The sequence below is a fragment of the Adiantum capillus-veneris genome, chromosome 17, assembly GCF_014529385.1.
Source record: "Adiantum capillus-veneris isolate H3 chromosome 17, ASM1452938v2, whole genome shotgun sequence".
NCBI classification, from domain to species: domain Eukaryota; kingdom Viridiplantae; phylum Streptophyta; class Polypodiopsida; order Polypodiales; family Pteridaceae; genus Adiantum; species Adiantum capillus-veneris.
Window position 1 is genome coordinate 73929659 of NC_140947.1, and position 17164 is coordinate 73946822.

The window sequence follows — 17164 nt, forward strand, 5'->3', positions numbered from 1 at the left end:
TAAAATTGACATTTTACTATTTATTGCAGCTGACAGGTGGAAAAGACTAGACCCAGCTTGGCCTATGCAAATGTATTTGTATATCATGTACATTTTATTATTCAAGTGCTCTTTTATGAGCTTTGGCCATTTATGACCGGCCGGCTAGTTTGTAACCAATTTGACCATTCAAGAAATCTATAAAACAAATACGTGCAAGAGGGAAATGGTCACTCTTGCACGGGGGGAGATTGCACCCAGTGTCTGTGTATTCTTCTCTCCTCTCTTCTCTTCTCTCTCGCCGTGCCGGCGTAGCACTCCGCTCTAGGAGGTGCGCCTGCACGTGCTCGCTTACTCTCTCCCTCTCTCTATCTCTCTTTGTTCGTGTATCTTGCGATCATGCGATCACGTGATTGTGCCAGGTATGCCGATTAGTCGGTTTTATGTTGTTTATTGTGTTATTTCCGATATTTGGTAGGGCGGCCACGCATCCGGTTGTAGTAGTGTCCACATTTTTCGCAGGGTGTAATGGGCTTGTCCTTGATGCTTTTGTTGTATCTCTTAATGGGCTTGCTCAACTTGGCATGGGTGCATCGTATCTGAGCACCAGTGACCAAGCCCTTCTCTTTCTTTAGGCGTGAAAGCTTGCATTTCACGGCCTGGGTTGTGTGCAACGTGTGTGGGTGCTTGGCCTAGAACATGCGGACCACCTCAACATAAGGAAAAGCCTCATGCAACAAGGATAGCCGATGCAAAGTGGCCACCTCATCTTCTTTCCATCCAGCACGTGCACGGCTTGAGCACATTGTGAAGGTGGGAAGGTATGCGATGCCATTGCTTGTTTCGGAGAGCAAAATGCCCTTTGCAAGAAATGGTTTCGATGGCATCCCCAAGATGATTGTTCTCATGCTTCCATTTCTTTTCAAATACACTTTTAACCTACAGCTCGCAAAGCAAGCAAAGGCCGTTAACACGTCGAGGCTAAGAGCAAGTGAATTGGCACATGTTGAATACAAAGATGAGAATTATGTGGCCATCATTGCGCTAGTGGCCCTGTCAGTAGGGAAGAAGAGGCATGCATCCGGGACAGCATGTCTTTCAAGCAAGAAGCTCTCAAACAAATCATTGAGAAAATTTGATCTAAGGTCATGCGGTGCACTTGTTGAGTTTTGGAGATGGTGTAGCACGAGAAAGATGTCTGAATTGTTCGGAAACAGTGCCGCAAAAACGGTATCAACATCGCGTTCGGGCAAGTGAGTCATTGCAAAGGCACGTGAAGATTGTAACTATTCAGCCGTCTTGTGTGTTTGTTTGTGTGTGTGTGTGTGTTAGAGAGAGAGAGAGAGAGAGAGAGAGAGAGAGAGAGAGAGAGAGAGAGAGAGAGAGAGAGAGAGAGAGAGAGAGAAAGAGAGAGTTTGTGCTTTGGAAGGTTGAAAATATGGAGAGGAAGGAAGAGTAGAAAGTGAGTTATGGAGAGACACCACGGCAACAAGACTCAAAAACAGGATACCACTTTCTTATGAAACTCGATATACAATGGACAAGCCAAAATTTAGTTCATCGATTGTAGAGGGATCTAGGTAAGGAAGCATAGTTATTCGTGGTGAAATCCAAAAGCTATCGAAATCCATGCTCTCACAGCATCTAGGTTTCCCACAGAGGAGTGAAAGATATCATAGACCCATTTGTGCCAATTTTGAACACACCCTCGACAACAGATGTCGATAAAATATCCCTCGCCTCTAGAATGCTCTCCATGGACACCTCCTTAAAGCTCCTTGGCAAGGCCAGAAGGCGATCCACCGTAGACCTTGACACTTGAACCGCCACAACACGTCTGTCAATGCTGCTTCGGATTTGTGCCTCCAGTGTGAGAGTCGTGTTGATGACGTGATCTTTATCGCAAAGAGAACAACGCAGTCGGTCTTCAACCTTCTTCACCTTCGGTGAGTCACAAACTGAGCACTGGGAATGCAAGAGAGCTCTATTGAAGTTCACAAAGCGCAAAGTCCCCACAACGTACAAAAAAAACAAACGTATAAAGACCACTAAAGATATATTTATCTAGTTGACTACAAAGCATGCAAAGTCACCTCTCTATTGTAGCCGAGAATCTCACACTGTCTATGAAATGATGTGGTCAATTCTTGTTTTAAGCGTGATCCTTGCACGGGGACCAAAGTTGTGATGTCTAGAACAGACAATGTGTGCAACAAAGAGGCCAATATTCCTAGCCACAAACATAAAAATGTCCTCCCTAGCCATATGGGCCATGACTTGATCATAGTCATGCTTTCTAGAGTTGACAAAGCTCACCTACATATAACAAAAGGTTTGTCAACAATGAAAGGGAGAAGCATTGAAGCCAATGCTTCTGATACGTACAACTTCTTTTTCGTTTGGGGTCGGGCCATTGGCAACAACCAAATCCCCGAATGTAGTGCCAATTCTCTCATGGAAATTATGACTTTGCAAGACAAAAAACGCCAGTGTCGTCAAGGGCGGACATCGGCTAGTAGTCTCAAAAATTGCAGCGTCAGCAAGAAATGTGCTTATCTTTGTCTCAGGATAGAAAGCTAAAGAAACAGGGAATGGGTCACAAGGTCGAATGGTTGTCGACGCATCGACATGCAAGGAGAACGAAGCTGAGCCAGCATCATTATGGTTTTTAGCCCTCACAAGAGGACAGTCAATCCTGACGAACAAGCCGATCTTGAGCTCCTTGGTGTAGCTCTCAATGAAGGGATCCACAATGACGATCGTGATCGTGTTGGTGCAATTGGCATCGACGATGTGGAACTTGAAGTAACGTGCATTTTTCTTTTGCCCAGGGGAGATGGAACAGTATGTGCCGTACCAATTCAAGATTTTTCCCTCTATAGAGAAAGATTTACTACTCTCATCTATATCACTAATCACAAATAGCGGCAAGGTTTCCTTGACTATTAGGCTTTTCCCTTTGTCCAGTAGCTTGCCACTGTCCAAGATATTGTGAGCAGTTGAAGATTGGCCAATTTCAGAAAATGAGGCTACAACTTTGCTTAATTCGCGAGTTGGGCAAGGAAGTTGTTGTTGAGACGAAGACGGTGCTTGTGCGCACTCCTCCCCTAGTGGAGAGTATCCTTTGCCTACAAAAGAAAGCAGAGCACCATCTTAATGTAGCTCAACACTCAACAGTGCATTGCAACACAGAACATCGTAGACACGCCAAGCCTGTTCCACAAAAAATGAATGTGCACGCTGGCCATACCTGCACTACCAACCGGATGGCTTGCAGGGCTTCCTTGAAGCAAGGCACGCCTACACCTCTTCCCAGTTGCGGTTTCCTTGAAGCTCGGACTTGGGGGCGACCTAGCAGAGCTCGACAACACCAACTGCGATGAACGTTTGTTTGCAGGACATGGAGCAGACTCAACGAACCTGCGCAACTCTGCAAGAGGACAAGAAAAGGAAGCATCCAATAAGCGTAGCATTGACTAGTTGAGCATAGCAAAGAGGACGTAAAAAACGTCCAACATGCAAGACACTCGGAAAAGACAAGGAAGAACGAGCCGCAGAAACGAAGCTCTTGAGAGGATCTGGAGAAGCTTGCGCCGGCACGCCGGGATGCTAGGCGGAGAATCCCAAGTTAGCTGTTGATAACTCCCAAACTATAGATTTGAATGTGAAAAACGATGACCTTCTTACAGTAGAGTTAGGCAAGAATGACTATGACTGGTAATTCTACTTTAGCCTCTTGTGTTAATTTTAATAACAGTCTTCGATCACTCTTTGTCTAAAATTTGGTCTCTGTCATAAGTTTGCTTACTCCTCCTGGTACCCCTCTAAGAAACCATTCAAAACTCAACTCAACGCTAGAAGACGACTCCCTATCTCAATTGGAGTCTTTTAGCTTGGTTCAATCTGTAGCTAGTATTAAAACATCACGAGTAAGTTTCTGTGCATAATTTTGATAAATAAATCTGTGTGTCTCGACATTTATTTGAAAGAAAGTGGAAGAAAGCTTTAGGTTTCTTGCTGTATTAACACTCATCCCTCACTTTATGTTCATACTTGTAGTTTTCAAGCAACCAAGCAGAGGCGAACTCAAGAAACCAAGGTGCTATTTTATTGAAAGATCCAGAATTGGCTTATAGAAAGGGGCACAATGGTGCGGCTAGATCCAATGGGCTGCCAAGAAACTCAATGTATTCAACCACCAATGTGACCACATTGGCACCCAAAAAGACACCTCTTACTCTGCGGTCTAGATTTGCATTAAGGCTTGCAAGCCCTTCTAGAAGAACCCCAGTATCCTCAGCACACATAATCAACCCAACAACACCAAAGAGCAAAGATAAACCTTTATCAGCACCTGGTTCTCACCCACAACACCCACAAGCAGACACACAGCAGTTGTAGCATCAAAAGGTGGAGGCAACTTTGTTCTCTCATCTTCGACGACAACCAAAAAAACATCTCCTTTCTCCCCTGCAGCACATCAGCTAAGAGGCTATCACCTTTGCATGCACAAAGCCAACCCGTTTCTGCTGGTGTTTCAAGATCCTCCTCTTTTAGTAAAGCAAGGCCTCAGCCTTCCACAAGTGCGCCTTCCTCAAGAGGCAACTCGCCCAGAGGAGCCTCTCATGATTGGCAGCAAGCATTCTCATCAAAGCCTCAAAGTGTGACAACAGCCCCTATTCTTCGATCGAACCATAGCACAGTCACTTCTTTCAATACAAGTTCACAAATGGGGAATTCACATAGGCAAGGAGCAACAACCTCCACAAAACAAGCACTTTTTTCTTCATTAAATATCCAGGAAACATCTATGGACATCCCCGAAAAGACAAGTTCTCGAGTGTGTCGCACACAAGCAGAAATAAGCCAGAACCAACAATCAAAAAGATCGAACACGCAGTTAAGCTCAAAAATAGGGTCAACAAATGCCAAACCTAGTCGCCAAGGGAGAATACAACGAGCTCAACCAGTAGTGCTCCTAATGCAATAGAAGCAAATGGAGCAACACTAGGCCACTGTAGGCAAGACCAACTCAAAAAAAGCAGTGAATGAAATGATGTCGCTGCAACCGTCACGACTACATCACTTGCAAGCATAACAAAAAGTAAGCAGCAGGACCGGGAGAACAACACCAACGCAACAAACGTTTTCGAGTGCGTCGCTCGCAAGCAAGAAGAAACCAGGACCGACAATGGAAAACAACACCAGCACAGGAGGCAGAGAAACAAACCTCCAGAGAAGTCCATGCTCTCACCGTCGTTGGGTGAGGCATTGCTTGCACTCCCTTCACCACCACCGGCAATGCCACCATCAGATGCCATGATAAAAGAGGATCTCCAAAGAAATGTTGATGCAACTACTTGAAGGCACAAGACTCAAACCCTCAAACTAATCTACAGCAGACGCTCAACAAATTTTAACTCCTCGACTGATTTAAATTTGGAATTGCAGCATATCAGCACAGACAAATTGAATAGCAAGAGATAGGTCAAAGCTCAAACGTTAGAACAAAGATTGAGACTTGCTGGCACATGTACAAAAGCAGGACAGAGAGAGAATCTTCCACTAGATAATGTAGCTCAAAAGCTCAAACATTAAAACAAATCTTCAGACTTGCTGCCATATCTATAAAAGCATGACACAATATAATGATAACCACCGGAGACAAGGACTTGTTACAGTGCATTTTTCTGCCCTTTCTAGCCTCTTACGTAAGCTACAATAAGCACATGGATTCTTCTAAGAATTACATCTCCCGTGCCTTTCAACACGTGCACTAAAGCATAAAGAACAACACGAGCAGTGCTCGTCACCTCAGCCTCCACAACGACACAATCGCCTTCAAAAATCTTGAGAAGCCCGCCTTCGGCATTAAACGAGCAGGACAACGCATCAAACACCTCTTGCTGCCACGTCCTCGCCACCTGAGCCTACATAGCAACCCCATTGAATGCAGTCGCCTTCAATAATCTTGAAAACCCCGTGGCATTAAACAAGCAAAGTTGCATATCGAACACCTCTTGGTGCTCTGGTAGGGGCAGCACGAAAAGAACATACCTGCTGTGCGCCGTCTTCTCGGAAGGACAGCACCCGTCGCGCGCGCCACATTCTCTGGTAGGAGCAGGGCAAAAAGGACCGAGACCTGCCAGGAGTAGCACAAAAAGGGGTTGCAGATGGGTCAAATGAACCTTAAAAAACCTAATAACACGTGGCAGCCATTCATCATATCGAACGGCCCGGAGTTTGCAACAACTTTGCATCTAAAACCCTATGGCCTTCCGCAAGCCAAAACGGACCTTTGGAAAGGCTACGAGGAAATTTGCCTGTCCACATTGGCATTGGTCCATTGAAATTCTAGGGTGCCCGGTCTGCTCGTCCGCTTGACACGAAGTGCGCATTCAGCAGCAGCGGCACGCACAGAGAGAGAGAGAGAGAGAAAAGAAGAAGAGAATTTTAACGTCGTAGGGAACTATCTCAAGAGAGCTCAAAGATCTATCCGACCAAGTTGAACTCTAGAGAGAGAGAGAGAGAGAGCGCTCGTCTCATTTGGGCTGCAATTCGAGCAGGCGTAGAGAAGATGAGCCACGTGACAGTTGCAGGTACACATGCCAACGAATTTTCCTGTTTGCAGGTGTTTGTTGATGTCAAAGCAGACCAATTTCCATAGCCGAGTTTCCTCTTTGTATTTTTTGGCGATGCCAAAGTATATCTCCTGAAGCATCTTGGTGTACGAGGAAAATGGTTTTGATTAAACTAGGAAGTGGTTCTGAATCCTGTTACTTTTAAACTCCAGGTACGATTGGAGCTCCAAGCAATCTCTCTGTGCATTCGTTGCGGAACTGTAAGATTATACATCTTGTAAGTGCAATCAGGCTGTCTACTTTGCTGCCCATAATCGCGTGCTTTTAAATGGAGTCTATATCGTACATTTTATGGAATGTACTTCAAGCCTTTATGCCTTATGATCAGGTTAGGCATGCACAAGGCTATCATAATGTGGTTGGGGAGCAGGACTACGAGGCTTATATGTCATATGACTATGTGGATGCAAGCGTAACGCCCTTGGGATGGGACCAGGTATTGCGATCGATTGTTGTTGCATTATTAGAGTGGTAATAAGCTAGGCCAAACGTTGGTGCAGGTGGATAGGCTTCGTAGACACTTGGAAAAAATCAACTTAACCCAAAAAGTTGAGCTAGTAGTCACGTCCCCGCTGATGAGGTATTGTAGTGGAGTGCATGGCCGAAGTCTTTATTCTTGTAAGTCCAATTGTAAAATTCTTTTTGGTTGCAATGTAACCCCCAGGACTATGCAGACTGCTGTAGGAGCTTTTGGTGGGCCCAAGTTTGATGAAAGTGACTCGTCACCTCCCTTGATGGTGCAAAATGGTGGCGGAAGCAATTGTCCTGCTGTCTCTTCTTCAGGATGCCCACCTTTCATTGCTGTGGAGTTATGCAGAGAGCATATGGTGAGGTTGCCTGAGTTGGTCAATTCTCTGTCAGAAGCCTTGCATACCTCAAGCTTCTTATTTCAATTCTGACTTCACGTAAATTTTCAATCTGAACAAGGTTATTGTTTGCAGTCAAATTTGGGGAAGATAGGCAGGCTAGCCACTTGTGTAGTTGAGAAGGCCACAAGTTTTCTAGTGTGCCATTGTGCTAGGAGCTTGCCTGTGCATTAAGCTCCTATGGAACTCAATGTCCCATGTCCTAGAGGTTGAGAACTCCTAGCTTAGCCGATTCACACAAGAATAGGATTTGAGATAATGTTTTGTGGACACTGGACAATGCTCATTGTCTTTTATCTGGATTTGTTTAGGGTGAGCTACGTTCAAATCCTCTACCTTAAGCTGAATGGTACCATGTTGTAGGAAGAATGCTCTACACGTGCTATCGTCAAAGGTGCATGCCGCAGCTCTTGTGACATTGCTTTCCCTTTTGGAAGAGATTCTAAACTTCCGACAAAATTGCTTTCCATTGGAATAGCACAATACATATTCCTAGTTAGGTTTTTGTTGGGGTTGATTTTATGCTTTGAGTGAGCACTAATGCTAACCTCCTAACAAGTTCGTCTCTTGGCAATCTAAGATTAAAAAGGTTAAATTGACAAATGTGCGTCGTTTAACACATTGACCACATTAACATTATCAGCTAGTTGTCGGCAAATGATTGATATAATTGGAGAGTACAATGCTGCGGTGAAAGAGCTTATAGGCTGCTTCCCTCAGTGGCATGAGTATTGGAGTGTACTAGTCTTGCGGTAAAGGTGCGAACTTGGGATGAGGGCTATATGCTAATTCACGCTCCTCTATTCGCTGTACATCTGAATAAGAAAGCTCCTAAAGTTAACCAAGTGTGTACAAGTATTATGGTGTTGATATACTTGTTTTTCACGTGTCAGTCCACTCCATTTGAAGAATCTCCTTTGTCTTACCAGCCTCCAATTGTTCAACATCCACTTGATCATCCAAGAAATCAAAAGGTCTTAGAAGAGACATAAGATCTATTGTAAGTCTTCTGAAGGTGATTGACATTAGAGGGCAGATTAAAACGTTGAAAAAAATTCTCTTTACGCTATATCGTTCGCCATCTAACCGTCACTTTTAGCTCAAGTAATTGACTGTGTTCATTCGTGGCTCTTGAATGCTGATTTGGGATTTTTGAAGAGCCTCAATGACCTAAGCAAAAGATGTCTCTACTCTCTAAGTCTTGAAAAACTGACGATTCCTTTTCTTCTCATAATACCTTTAATATCTCTTTGGGTTACGCTACCTCTCAATTCTTGGAAGCTTTGTTTAAACACATGGCTTTGGGTGAGTGTCAAGTGACCACCTCCCTTTCATGAGGTTCAACCTCCATTGTTACCCTCATTGCCTCCTGGTCTAAAACTCTTGAAAAATTATAGAGCATTTATAGAGCCTTGAACACCTTAAAAAAAGTAAAGAATGTTACAGTGGATCCACAACTTTGATCCACAACTTTGAACGTTTTAAGCATTGGTGGAGCAAGTGATGCAACCTGGTAATAAGACGAATTCCCTCCCAAAAACAGGGAATATTAGGGAGGTCGTGGTTGCAGAGGTGGCAAGCAAGTGGGAGAGATGGTTGTGCAAACAATGCCAAGACTCTAGTCAACCACCCTCTCGCAGGTGCACCACAATTGTAACGCCCGGTATACAGTGTTTGCATTTCCTATGCTCAAGGTACGCGCAATGGAAGGTCCTGCAGTTCCCTGAGTGAGAGAAGCGTCCTTGGGCGAACCGCCAAAACACACACTCAAGCAATCAGAGAAAAAATCAATTCAAAGATTAGCGGATTAGTGAAAACTCACAAAGCTCTGATATCCATGTCAGGTTCAGCATAACTAAAATGGTGACAGGATCTAGACTTTACACTTCCACAAATCTTTACTTCTTTCCTTGCTTGAATGTGTGCCACTTAGCACAAATGATGGTTCTTATATGAGAGAGAGAGAGAGAGAGAGAGAGAGAGAGAGAGAGAGAGAGAGAGAGAGAGAGAGAGAGAGAGAGAGAGGGTTTTCCTACACGGTGGATTACGGGGGTTTCTTCGTTATACAAATTTTCTTATAGTGTAGTTGGTATCAATGGTCGTATTGGTCGCTGATTTCACCTCTCGAGATCTGTGCGACAGGGATGTTCTTTGGCTCCTTACTTTTTCTTGTTCTTTGCGGAGGCTATGTCTTTATACTTGCGTGGCAGGACTCCTTCGTGCACGGTCTTCACATGCCAGTGCAAGGGGAACCAGATTTATTGGATCAGGAGTACGCAGACGACACCTTGGTTTGCTCTTAATATGCACCTTATTTGTTGGATAGATTGTGGGATGCTCTTACTGTTTTTTGCATTGCGAGCGGGCTTTTATCAATTGGAATAAATCGTTTGGTTTTCTAATTGGTGTTGATGAAGCTCCGCAATGGGGTGTGTAGGATGGGTTTTACTTGGTTGGCTCCTGGACAGTCATGTCGTTACTTGGGCTTTCAGGTTGGCATTGATGTATCACCGGAATAGCAATTTGAGCCAGTTCCATAGTCAGTTAGGAGGAAGCTTTGTCATTGGTGGTCTATGCATCTCTCTCTTGTGGACAGAGCCTTGATTGTGAACTAGGTTCTCCTGCCAACTGTTCGGTACACCGCTTCTTGCTGGACTATGCATTCTGGGGTATTCATTCGGCTTCGGCGTTTGGTGCGCAACTATTTGTGGGGAGGTTCAGATGGCATGCACGACACGCGTCCCAGAGTTAGCTGGCCTACCGTTATATTGCCTCGCAAAGAGGGAGGGTTGGGCATCATTGATCCAGAGATGCAGAGTGGTGCTCTGCTGTCCAAACTTATAGTTAAGAGACTTATTTCTTGGGGCCGAGCCTTGGAAACAATTTTTGTATCATGCTTTGTGTTGTGCAGTGCCACATTTTGGATCATTAGATGCAGAGGGGCCTTGGCAAACGACTCTCCGTTTCATCTTCATTGATGCTCCTTTCAGTTATCTCCTTTTATGAGATCACTTTTACGGATTTGGTTGATTGTACGTTAGAGTATGATTTACCGAAGACCGCGATGCATTGAGGAGATTGAGAGACAACCCTTGATTTGCAATGCATATGTTCGTGATCATGAGGGACGTCAGTTAGGGGAGCGGACTCATATTGACTGGCCAGATGGGATGATGGGCCAACAGCTTTTGTATGGATCTGGTTAGAGGCAGGTTTGCCTGATGCGGATGCGGTATACGCAGGGGAGTTGCCACCCGAATGCTAGAGTTTGAGGATGCTCTTCCTCTAGATTGGTGGCATGCTATCCTCAGTGACTCGGGTCGGCCCATGCATGAGGGCTGGTGGGTTTTTTTTGATGATGACAGACATCCACGCTTGGTGTGCAAAGGCACTCTTGTCTTCTCGCTTGCAGATCAAGGACAGTAGAGGGCACATGCGCCCGACATTTCAAGGCTCTTTTCCTTTGGATGAGCAGCTTGATTTGCATTATGAGCCAGCTCGAATGGTAGGTGCGTTTGGCAAGCGCTTATGTGTAGACCCTGTGTTTTCTTCAGAGGAGGCAGCGTTATGGAGGTTGTGGGTTTGGGAAGGTTTACCACCGGCTCAGCTTGTCTGGGATCCAGGAGAGTGGATGTGGCCGGGACATATTGCAGAGGAGACGGTGTCGTTTTTTGAGTACAACAGCGCATTAGCAGATATCATTTTTTGCCACCAGACTGTTCGTCATCAGCCACGCCAGCTACAACATTGGTTGGAGTAGAAGCTCTCTCATGCATTCATGTATCAGTACTGGTCAAGTCATGCATTTGGAGTCTTCATGTCAGCCTCATAATTCGTATTTCCTCTAGATGCTAGCGCATGCAGGTCTCCCGGTTGGGACGTGGGCTGCTCAGGTAGGACACGATCCTGCTTGTCAATGTTGTTCGACACAGGTGGAGGAGACGCTCCACCATTGGTTTTGGATCTCCCCCCATGCACATTATGTATGGCGTGCTGTTTGCTGCCTTTTTTGTAGACTTGGGATTCAGGAGGTTTTGTGACATGGGGGGCCGTCACCTGGCTTTTGTGACATCCGGGCTCGGATACAGACGAGGCACAATGGACATGGTGCTTGCTTTAGTACACGAGTTTGACATACAGCCTTGTGATATTCTATTTGCTACGATATGCGGCATAGTATTGTGGATTATATGGAAGGCTCGTTGTGCTAGGTTCTGGGTGGTCGTCCTTCCCATGTGACCACTACTTTGGCTGCAGTTTGGTCTGCGCTTTTGCATACCTTGCACAACCAATGGGATTCTTCATCAGGCCTCTCTAAGGCAGCAGAGAGGAGACGACATTAGTTTCTTCGACTATGGGTGCGTAATATAGTTCTTTTCAGTATGAATAGAGGCACGATCACGTGGCATTATGCCGGTTTATTTATCATTCTTCCCAGTTTCCACCTTGATGTACATACAGCCTTGCCACTGATCATCCACAGTTTGTACTTCTTCTAGAAGAGAGGCTCTCTTGAGCATCTCTAGAAGTCTCTCTGTATAGCAACTGTTCTTTGAGAGAGAGAGAGAGAGAGAGAGAGAGAGAGAGAGAGAGACCCGATGGGGTCCCAACCAACCCTCTCAAGGGCCCCCCACACTATTGCCAATGTGGTATTTGCTTTTGATTGCGTAAATGGAATGTACACACATGCAATACCTCAAATGCAGACTCTACTGGCTCGAATTGGGAATGTCGTTGTGATAACTTTTCAAAATGAAGCACCTTTGGGGTTGATTTGATGCACCTTTGGATCAGTCTCGTTGAAAGCTGGTTGCAAAAACACAGATCTGGCTAAAAAAACACATTCTGTCGCGGGATGCAAGGCTGAACTCGCAGATGATGATGATGCGGATGATGGACAGCCATGGGAGAACTCGACGTGGCGAGGGAATGGCCGAGAAGAGGCTCAATGGGATGCCGAAGTACCAAGTTGTAACGGAGAGGCTAACATTAACAGACCTGGGTCGGTTCTGGCGAGGGAAAGGCGTGAAAACTGAAAACTCTGGGCTGATCTGTTGCTAATTGGAAGTGCTGAGCTGATCTGAGATCTGGGAGCAAAAACGCTAAGAGCATGCAAAACATTGGGGCTAGCTCTGGCTCTCGCTCATCTGCCCCAAAACGTTGGCTCTACTGCTCCCTTTATAGGGTAGGATATTGGTTGTAAACTTTAGGACTTAGGTATGGCAAGTTTGGTAGACAGTTATAAAAATAAATCATTAAAATGATTTAATAATAAACTTGACTTCGCCAAAGTTTCTGGGTGAAACTATCGCACATCAGCCACCCGAAGATCCGATTGATGCAGGGAGTGGCTCGTTGGATTCCTCTAACCTAAAACTACACACACATTATGCTAGATGCCCACTGTACTGTAACAACATCTGTCAATACGCTTGTACAATCCATTTATGCAAGAGAGTTCCAAAACTGGAAAACCTAATCTAATGGACTCGTTCGGAGAAAAGATTTTGATGTACAACTACATTCAACCCATAAATACCCAATAAGGGGTGTTGACACTGACGATTGAGGGTGTCACAGAGTGATGACATGGCATGTGGTTGGACAAGCCCCAGAGAAACTGAATGGATGAAGCACCGGCCGTGGGGCCCAAAACCCTAAAAGATCGAAGCTCGAACCCTGAAGAAGATTTTTTGTAAAATGCTTTGACATGCTGACGTGGCAGCTCGTACGAATGGTGACGTGGCAGGACTGTATAGGTTTTTCGAATTTTTCGCTGCTGTGGCAGGCTGTACGGATTGTCAAAAATTACGAAGTCTGCTTTGGGAGTCCCTAGCGCTAGCTTTTGGGAGCAGATGCTTTTGGGGGGAAGTGCTTATGAACTGATTGCTTTTGGGGCTTTGCTTTTAGGGCATCCCTTGTAAGAATAAAAGAGCCCTTCGGGCCTCACTTTGCAGAGCATCTGGACGTAGAGTTTGAGAGTAAAGGACCCTCGGGAGTTGTATCTTGTTGTGATCAATAAATAAAGAAATACCGAAAGGGGTGCCAGTCTTTGAGGCCAATGCTTTTGGGCCCAAAACTCTGTCGTATCGTGTCGACTCTCTCTCTCTCTATATATATATTAAAGTTCAGTGATTTTTGAAGTTTGTGTTCATGTGTTGCTAATGATTTCTCGCTTGGAGTGTCCAAGCTTGTTACAGTGGTATCAGAGCTCAAAAAGATTCTTCTTCTGTGGAGGATCCGATCCTTTTTGCAACACGGTTTTTTTTTGAAAGAATCTTCGTGTCCCGACCCCGGATTTACTAGCCACTCCACCCTACGTCCATGGTGCTCACTCTGTCTTACAGTGCATAAGCCATAGAGAACTGAAGATTACACATCGGTTCTCGCGGAGAATTTGACAAAGATAACATCTCTTGGGGGGAGGGCGAAGAAAAGTTGAAATCCGGCGCGGGAACTGAAGAAGGCGGAGAAGCTTGCCAGAATGGAGTACAAGCGTCAAGTTCAGGTTGACACATGTGTGAAAAGATTGATCAAGTACTCGAGACCCGAGATTTGTAAAACACTTATCGAATCACCCGATTGAGATTTACTCGAGATGGCGAGAGGCCATTGGTTCTCCTCTCAAGTTGAGAGGAAAGCTAAAAGGACATACGAGTGCAGAAAAGCGGAAGCTGTACTCGCAGGAAGAGCTGGACAAAGCTGTTGACCGAAAGATGAACCAGATAATGAAAGGCTTGAAACACTCTCGAAAGGAGAAAATCGGTGGATTTCCTCGGTTATTTGGGCCGGAAGTCGAGTTTCGAGGTGGCAAGCAGATCCAAGAAGCGTGCTCGTTTCGAGGATGACTCAGATTTTTCTTTGTCTTCAGAGAGTTTTGATATCGTCATCCTCTAGTCCAGAGAGGATGAGAAAAGATGGAAGAAGCGGAGAAAAAGCAAGAAAAGCAGAATTTTGAAAAAGTATAGAGCTTGGAAGGCCATCTAGCAATGCAGAGGAGAGCTCGTTCTCTTCTGACAGTGACTAGATGAGCAAGAAGACCAAGGAGTTCAAGGAAGGGGTCAGGCTGTCAGGTTTAGACGTTCTCAGGCTACCAGGACACCCATCAAGCCCTTGAGTTTGTACAACACTTTGACGTTGCCTTCTCTGGAGGGCGGTTTGTAGAACATTCCAAGGTGCGAAGGGCGACACTTTACTTGAAAGGAACTGCACAGACATGGTAGTCTACGCTGTTGTTACGCAAGAGAAGTACCTGCGATGTCGTTAAAATTCAAGAAAATTTTTACGTCAACTTGGATATCAGATGAATATGAAAGAGATGTCATCATGGCTTGCATCACTTGAGAATGACTAAGAAAGATACACTGGATGACTACTGCCAGAGGTTTTAGATACTTAATTGCCAGTGTCTTCGTTTCAGAAGATTACTTTGAGAAACCAGGTTGAGCGGTTTTACTGTGGATTACCAAAAGAGATTCGAGACTATTGTCTAAACCAGAAGTCTGTCTCTATTTAGAGACTTATGAGACATCTTAAGCAATGATTTGGATTGCATGTCGGCTCATCGACTTATCCTATGGATAGAATAGTATTCACCTCAACAGGGCAAGAGTCTACCGATGAAGAGAATGAATGAGGGGAACCGGATGACAACTCATCACAAGATTATGGGAAATACGATGGTAGCACATCCGAGGGTTCCGACGAACTAAGGGAACCAGATGCAAGTTCATCAGAGGATTCCGAAGAAGAAGGGGATCAGAAAAAAGTGCGTCTCAAGGTTCCGATGATTGAGACTGACATACCGATGGACAAGGGAGGCTAGCTATCCACAGGTCCCAGGGCGCAAGATTTGCTAAGCCAAGGTCACTAAAAATTGAAATAGTGGTACCATCAATACATGCTTTCACCTTGTTACCAAGAACATATCCATAGCTCTACTACCACTACTACAAATGGAGGCAAGGCGAGTTTCCAGATCTACACAAAGTAGCATACTGCAACTAATAAAACCAATGGATCTACATACTTAGCAAATTTCACAATCACATAATCAAAGCCACACACAATCTGCAAAAAATATATGTAAAAATAAATAAATAAATAAATAAATAAATAAATAAATAAATAAATAAATAAATAAATAAATATATATATATATATAGAGAGAGAGAGAGAGAGAGAGTCACAAGGTGGGCACCATGTGCCAATATAAAAGAGCAGACTGAACAGACTTTTAGCACTTAAATAACAACTGAACTGAAATAGAGAGAGAGACGACACGCGACACGGAGTGGCGTAATTCCACCCCAGAGAGTATTGGCCCCAAACCTTGGTGCCCCTTTCGGTATTTCTTTATATTGCATCAACACAGTACAAGCCAGTACTCCAGACTCTGCACCTTCGTACTAAAGCATGCAAGAGAATGAGCCCTAACCTCATATTTAAAGGCCCTTGGCCTAAAAAGCAGTTTACAGTAAAAAGCCTTCAAACTTAAAAGCTTTTGGTCCAAAAGCAAAGCCAAAAAACTGCCAACATAAATCACGGAAATCTGTACAGCTTGCCACGTCATCAGCCAGCGCAAATTTCGGAAATCAGCCTACTGCCCTTAGGGTTAGGGTTAGGGTTTTTGCAATTTTAGGGTTAGGATTTTTCAGAATTAGGGTTTGCAGGTTTTAGGGTTTCCAGAATTAGGGTTTCAGCAATTAGGGTTTCCAGAATTAGGGTTTCAGAAATTAGGGTTTCTGGCAGAAATTAGGGTTAGGGTTTTCTGCACTCAGGCAACCACGTCATCACTTTGTGACACTTCTTCTGTTGCTTGTTCTTCTTAGGGTTTAGGCCAGTAAAAAGCCTTCAAACTTAAAAGCTTCTGGTCCAAAAGCAAAGCCAAAAAACTGCCAGCATAAATCACGGAAATCTGTACAGCTTGCCACATCATCAGCCAGCGCAAATTTCGGAAATCAGCCTACTGCCCTTAGGGTTAGGGTTAGGGTTTTTGCAATTTTAGGGTTAGGATTTTTCAGAATTAGGGTTTGCAGGTTTTAGGGTTTCCAGAATTAGGGTTTCAGCAATTAGGGTTTCAGCAATTAGGGTTTCCAGAATTAGGGTTTCAGAAATTAGGCTTCTAGAATTAGGGTTTCAGAAATTAGGGTTTCTGGCAGAAATTAGGGTTAGGGTTTTCTGCACTCAGGCAACCACGTCATCACTTTGTGACACTTCTTCTGCTGCTTGTTCTTCTTAGGGTTTAGGCCCCTCGGCCGGTAGCTCCGTTCTTCAGTAGGTCGACACGTCAGCAGTTTGTTAGAGAGAGAGAGAGAGAGAGAGAGAGAGAGAGAGAGAGAGAGAGAGAGAGAAACATGTGCACGTGCACCTCCTAAAATGGAGTGCTACACAAGCATAGAGAGAGGGGAGGTGGGAGAAGAGAAGATGAACACAGACACGCGGTGCAATCTCCTCCCGTGAGAATTTTTATCTTGCTCACATTTCTTTATAGATTCTCAATGCTCAGAAATGTATACAGGGAATCAGCTAGTAGATCAAAGAATTCTCTAGACCCAGGATAAGATTTTTGAAGTGAATCAGTATGATCTAGATCTGGATATTGCTTTAGCCAAGGTGCACTAGGCTCTTGAGAAGTCTCAAGCAAGGCATAAGAAGGCAACGGACAAGCATCAATGC

The 17164-nt window shown here is 44.6% G+C and overlaps 1 protein-coding gene, 1 long non-coding RNA gene and 2 pseudogenes across 3 annotated transcripts in view; 3 read left to right on the forward strand and 1 right to left on the reverse strand.

Annotated features, from left to right (window-relative positions):
• Positions 1–2640: 2640 nt before the first annotated feature.
• LOC147437483 (uncharacterized) lies at positions 2641–3459 on the forward strand (annotated as a pseudogene).
• A 36-nt stretch (positions 3460–3495) lies between these two features.
• On the forward strand, positions 3496–4969 carry LOC147437484 (uncharacterized; annotated as a pseudogene).
• Positions 4970–5619: 650 nt separating this feature from the next.
• On the reverse strand, positions 5620–6377 carry LOC147437485 (uncharacterized). Its single transcript, XR_015184880.1, has 3 exons — positions 6276–6377; positions 6037–6121; positions 5620–5909 (listed from the first exon to the last, which is right to left on the reverse strand). It is a non-coding gene; the product is annotated as an uncharacterized LOC147437485 (long non-coding RNA).
• LOC147437486 (phosphoglycerate mutase-like protein) overlaps positions 6372–17164 on the forward strand; it is a 52366-nt gene continuing 41573 nt past the window's right edge. For both annotated transcript variants that reach the window (XM_086487014.1, XM_086487013.1), the window contains exons 1-5: positions 6372–6578; positions 6773–6837; positions 6949–7056; positions 7121–7200; positions 7285–7447. In XM_086487014.1, the coding sequence (XP_086343140.1) occupies positions 6557–6578; positions 6773–6837; positions 6949–7056; positions 7121–7200; positions 7285–7447 (438 nt within the window). In that variant the 5' untranslated portion in view covers positions 6372–6556. The remainder of the gene's footprint in view (positions 6579–6772; positions 6838–6948; positions 7057–7120; positions 7201–7284; positions 7448–17164) is intronic.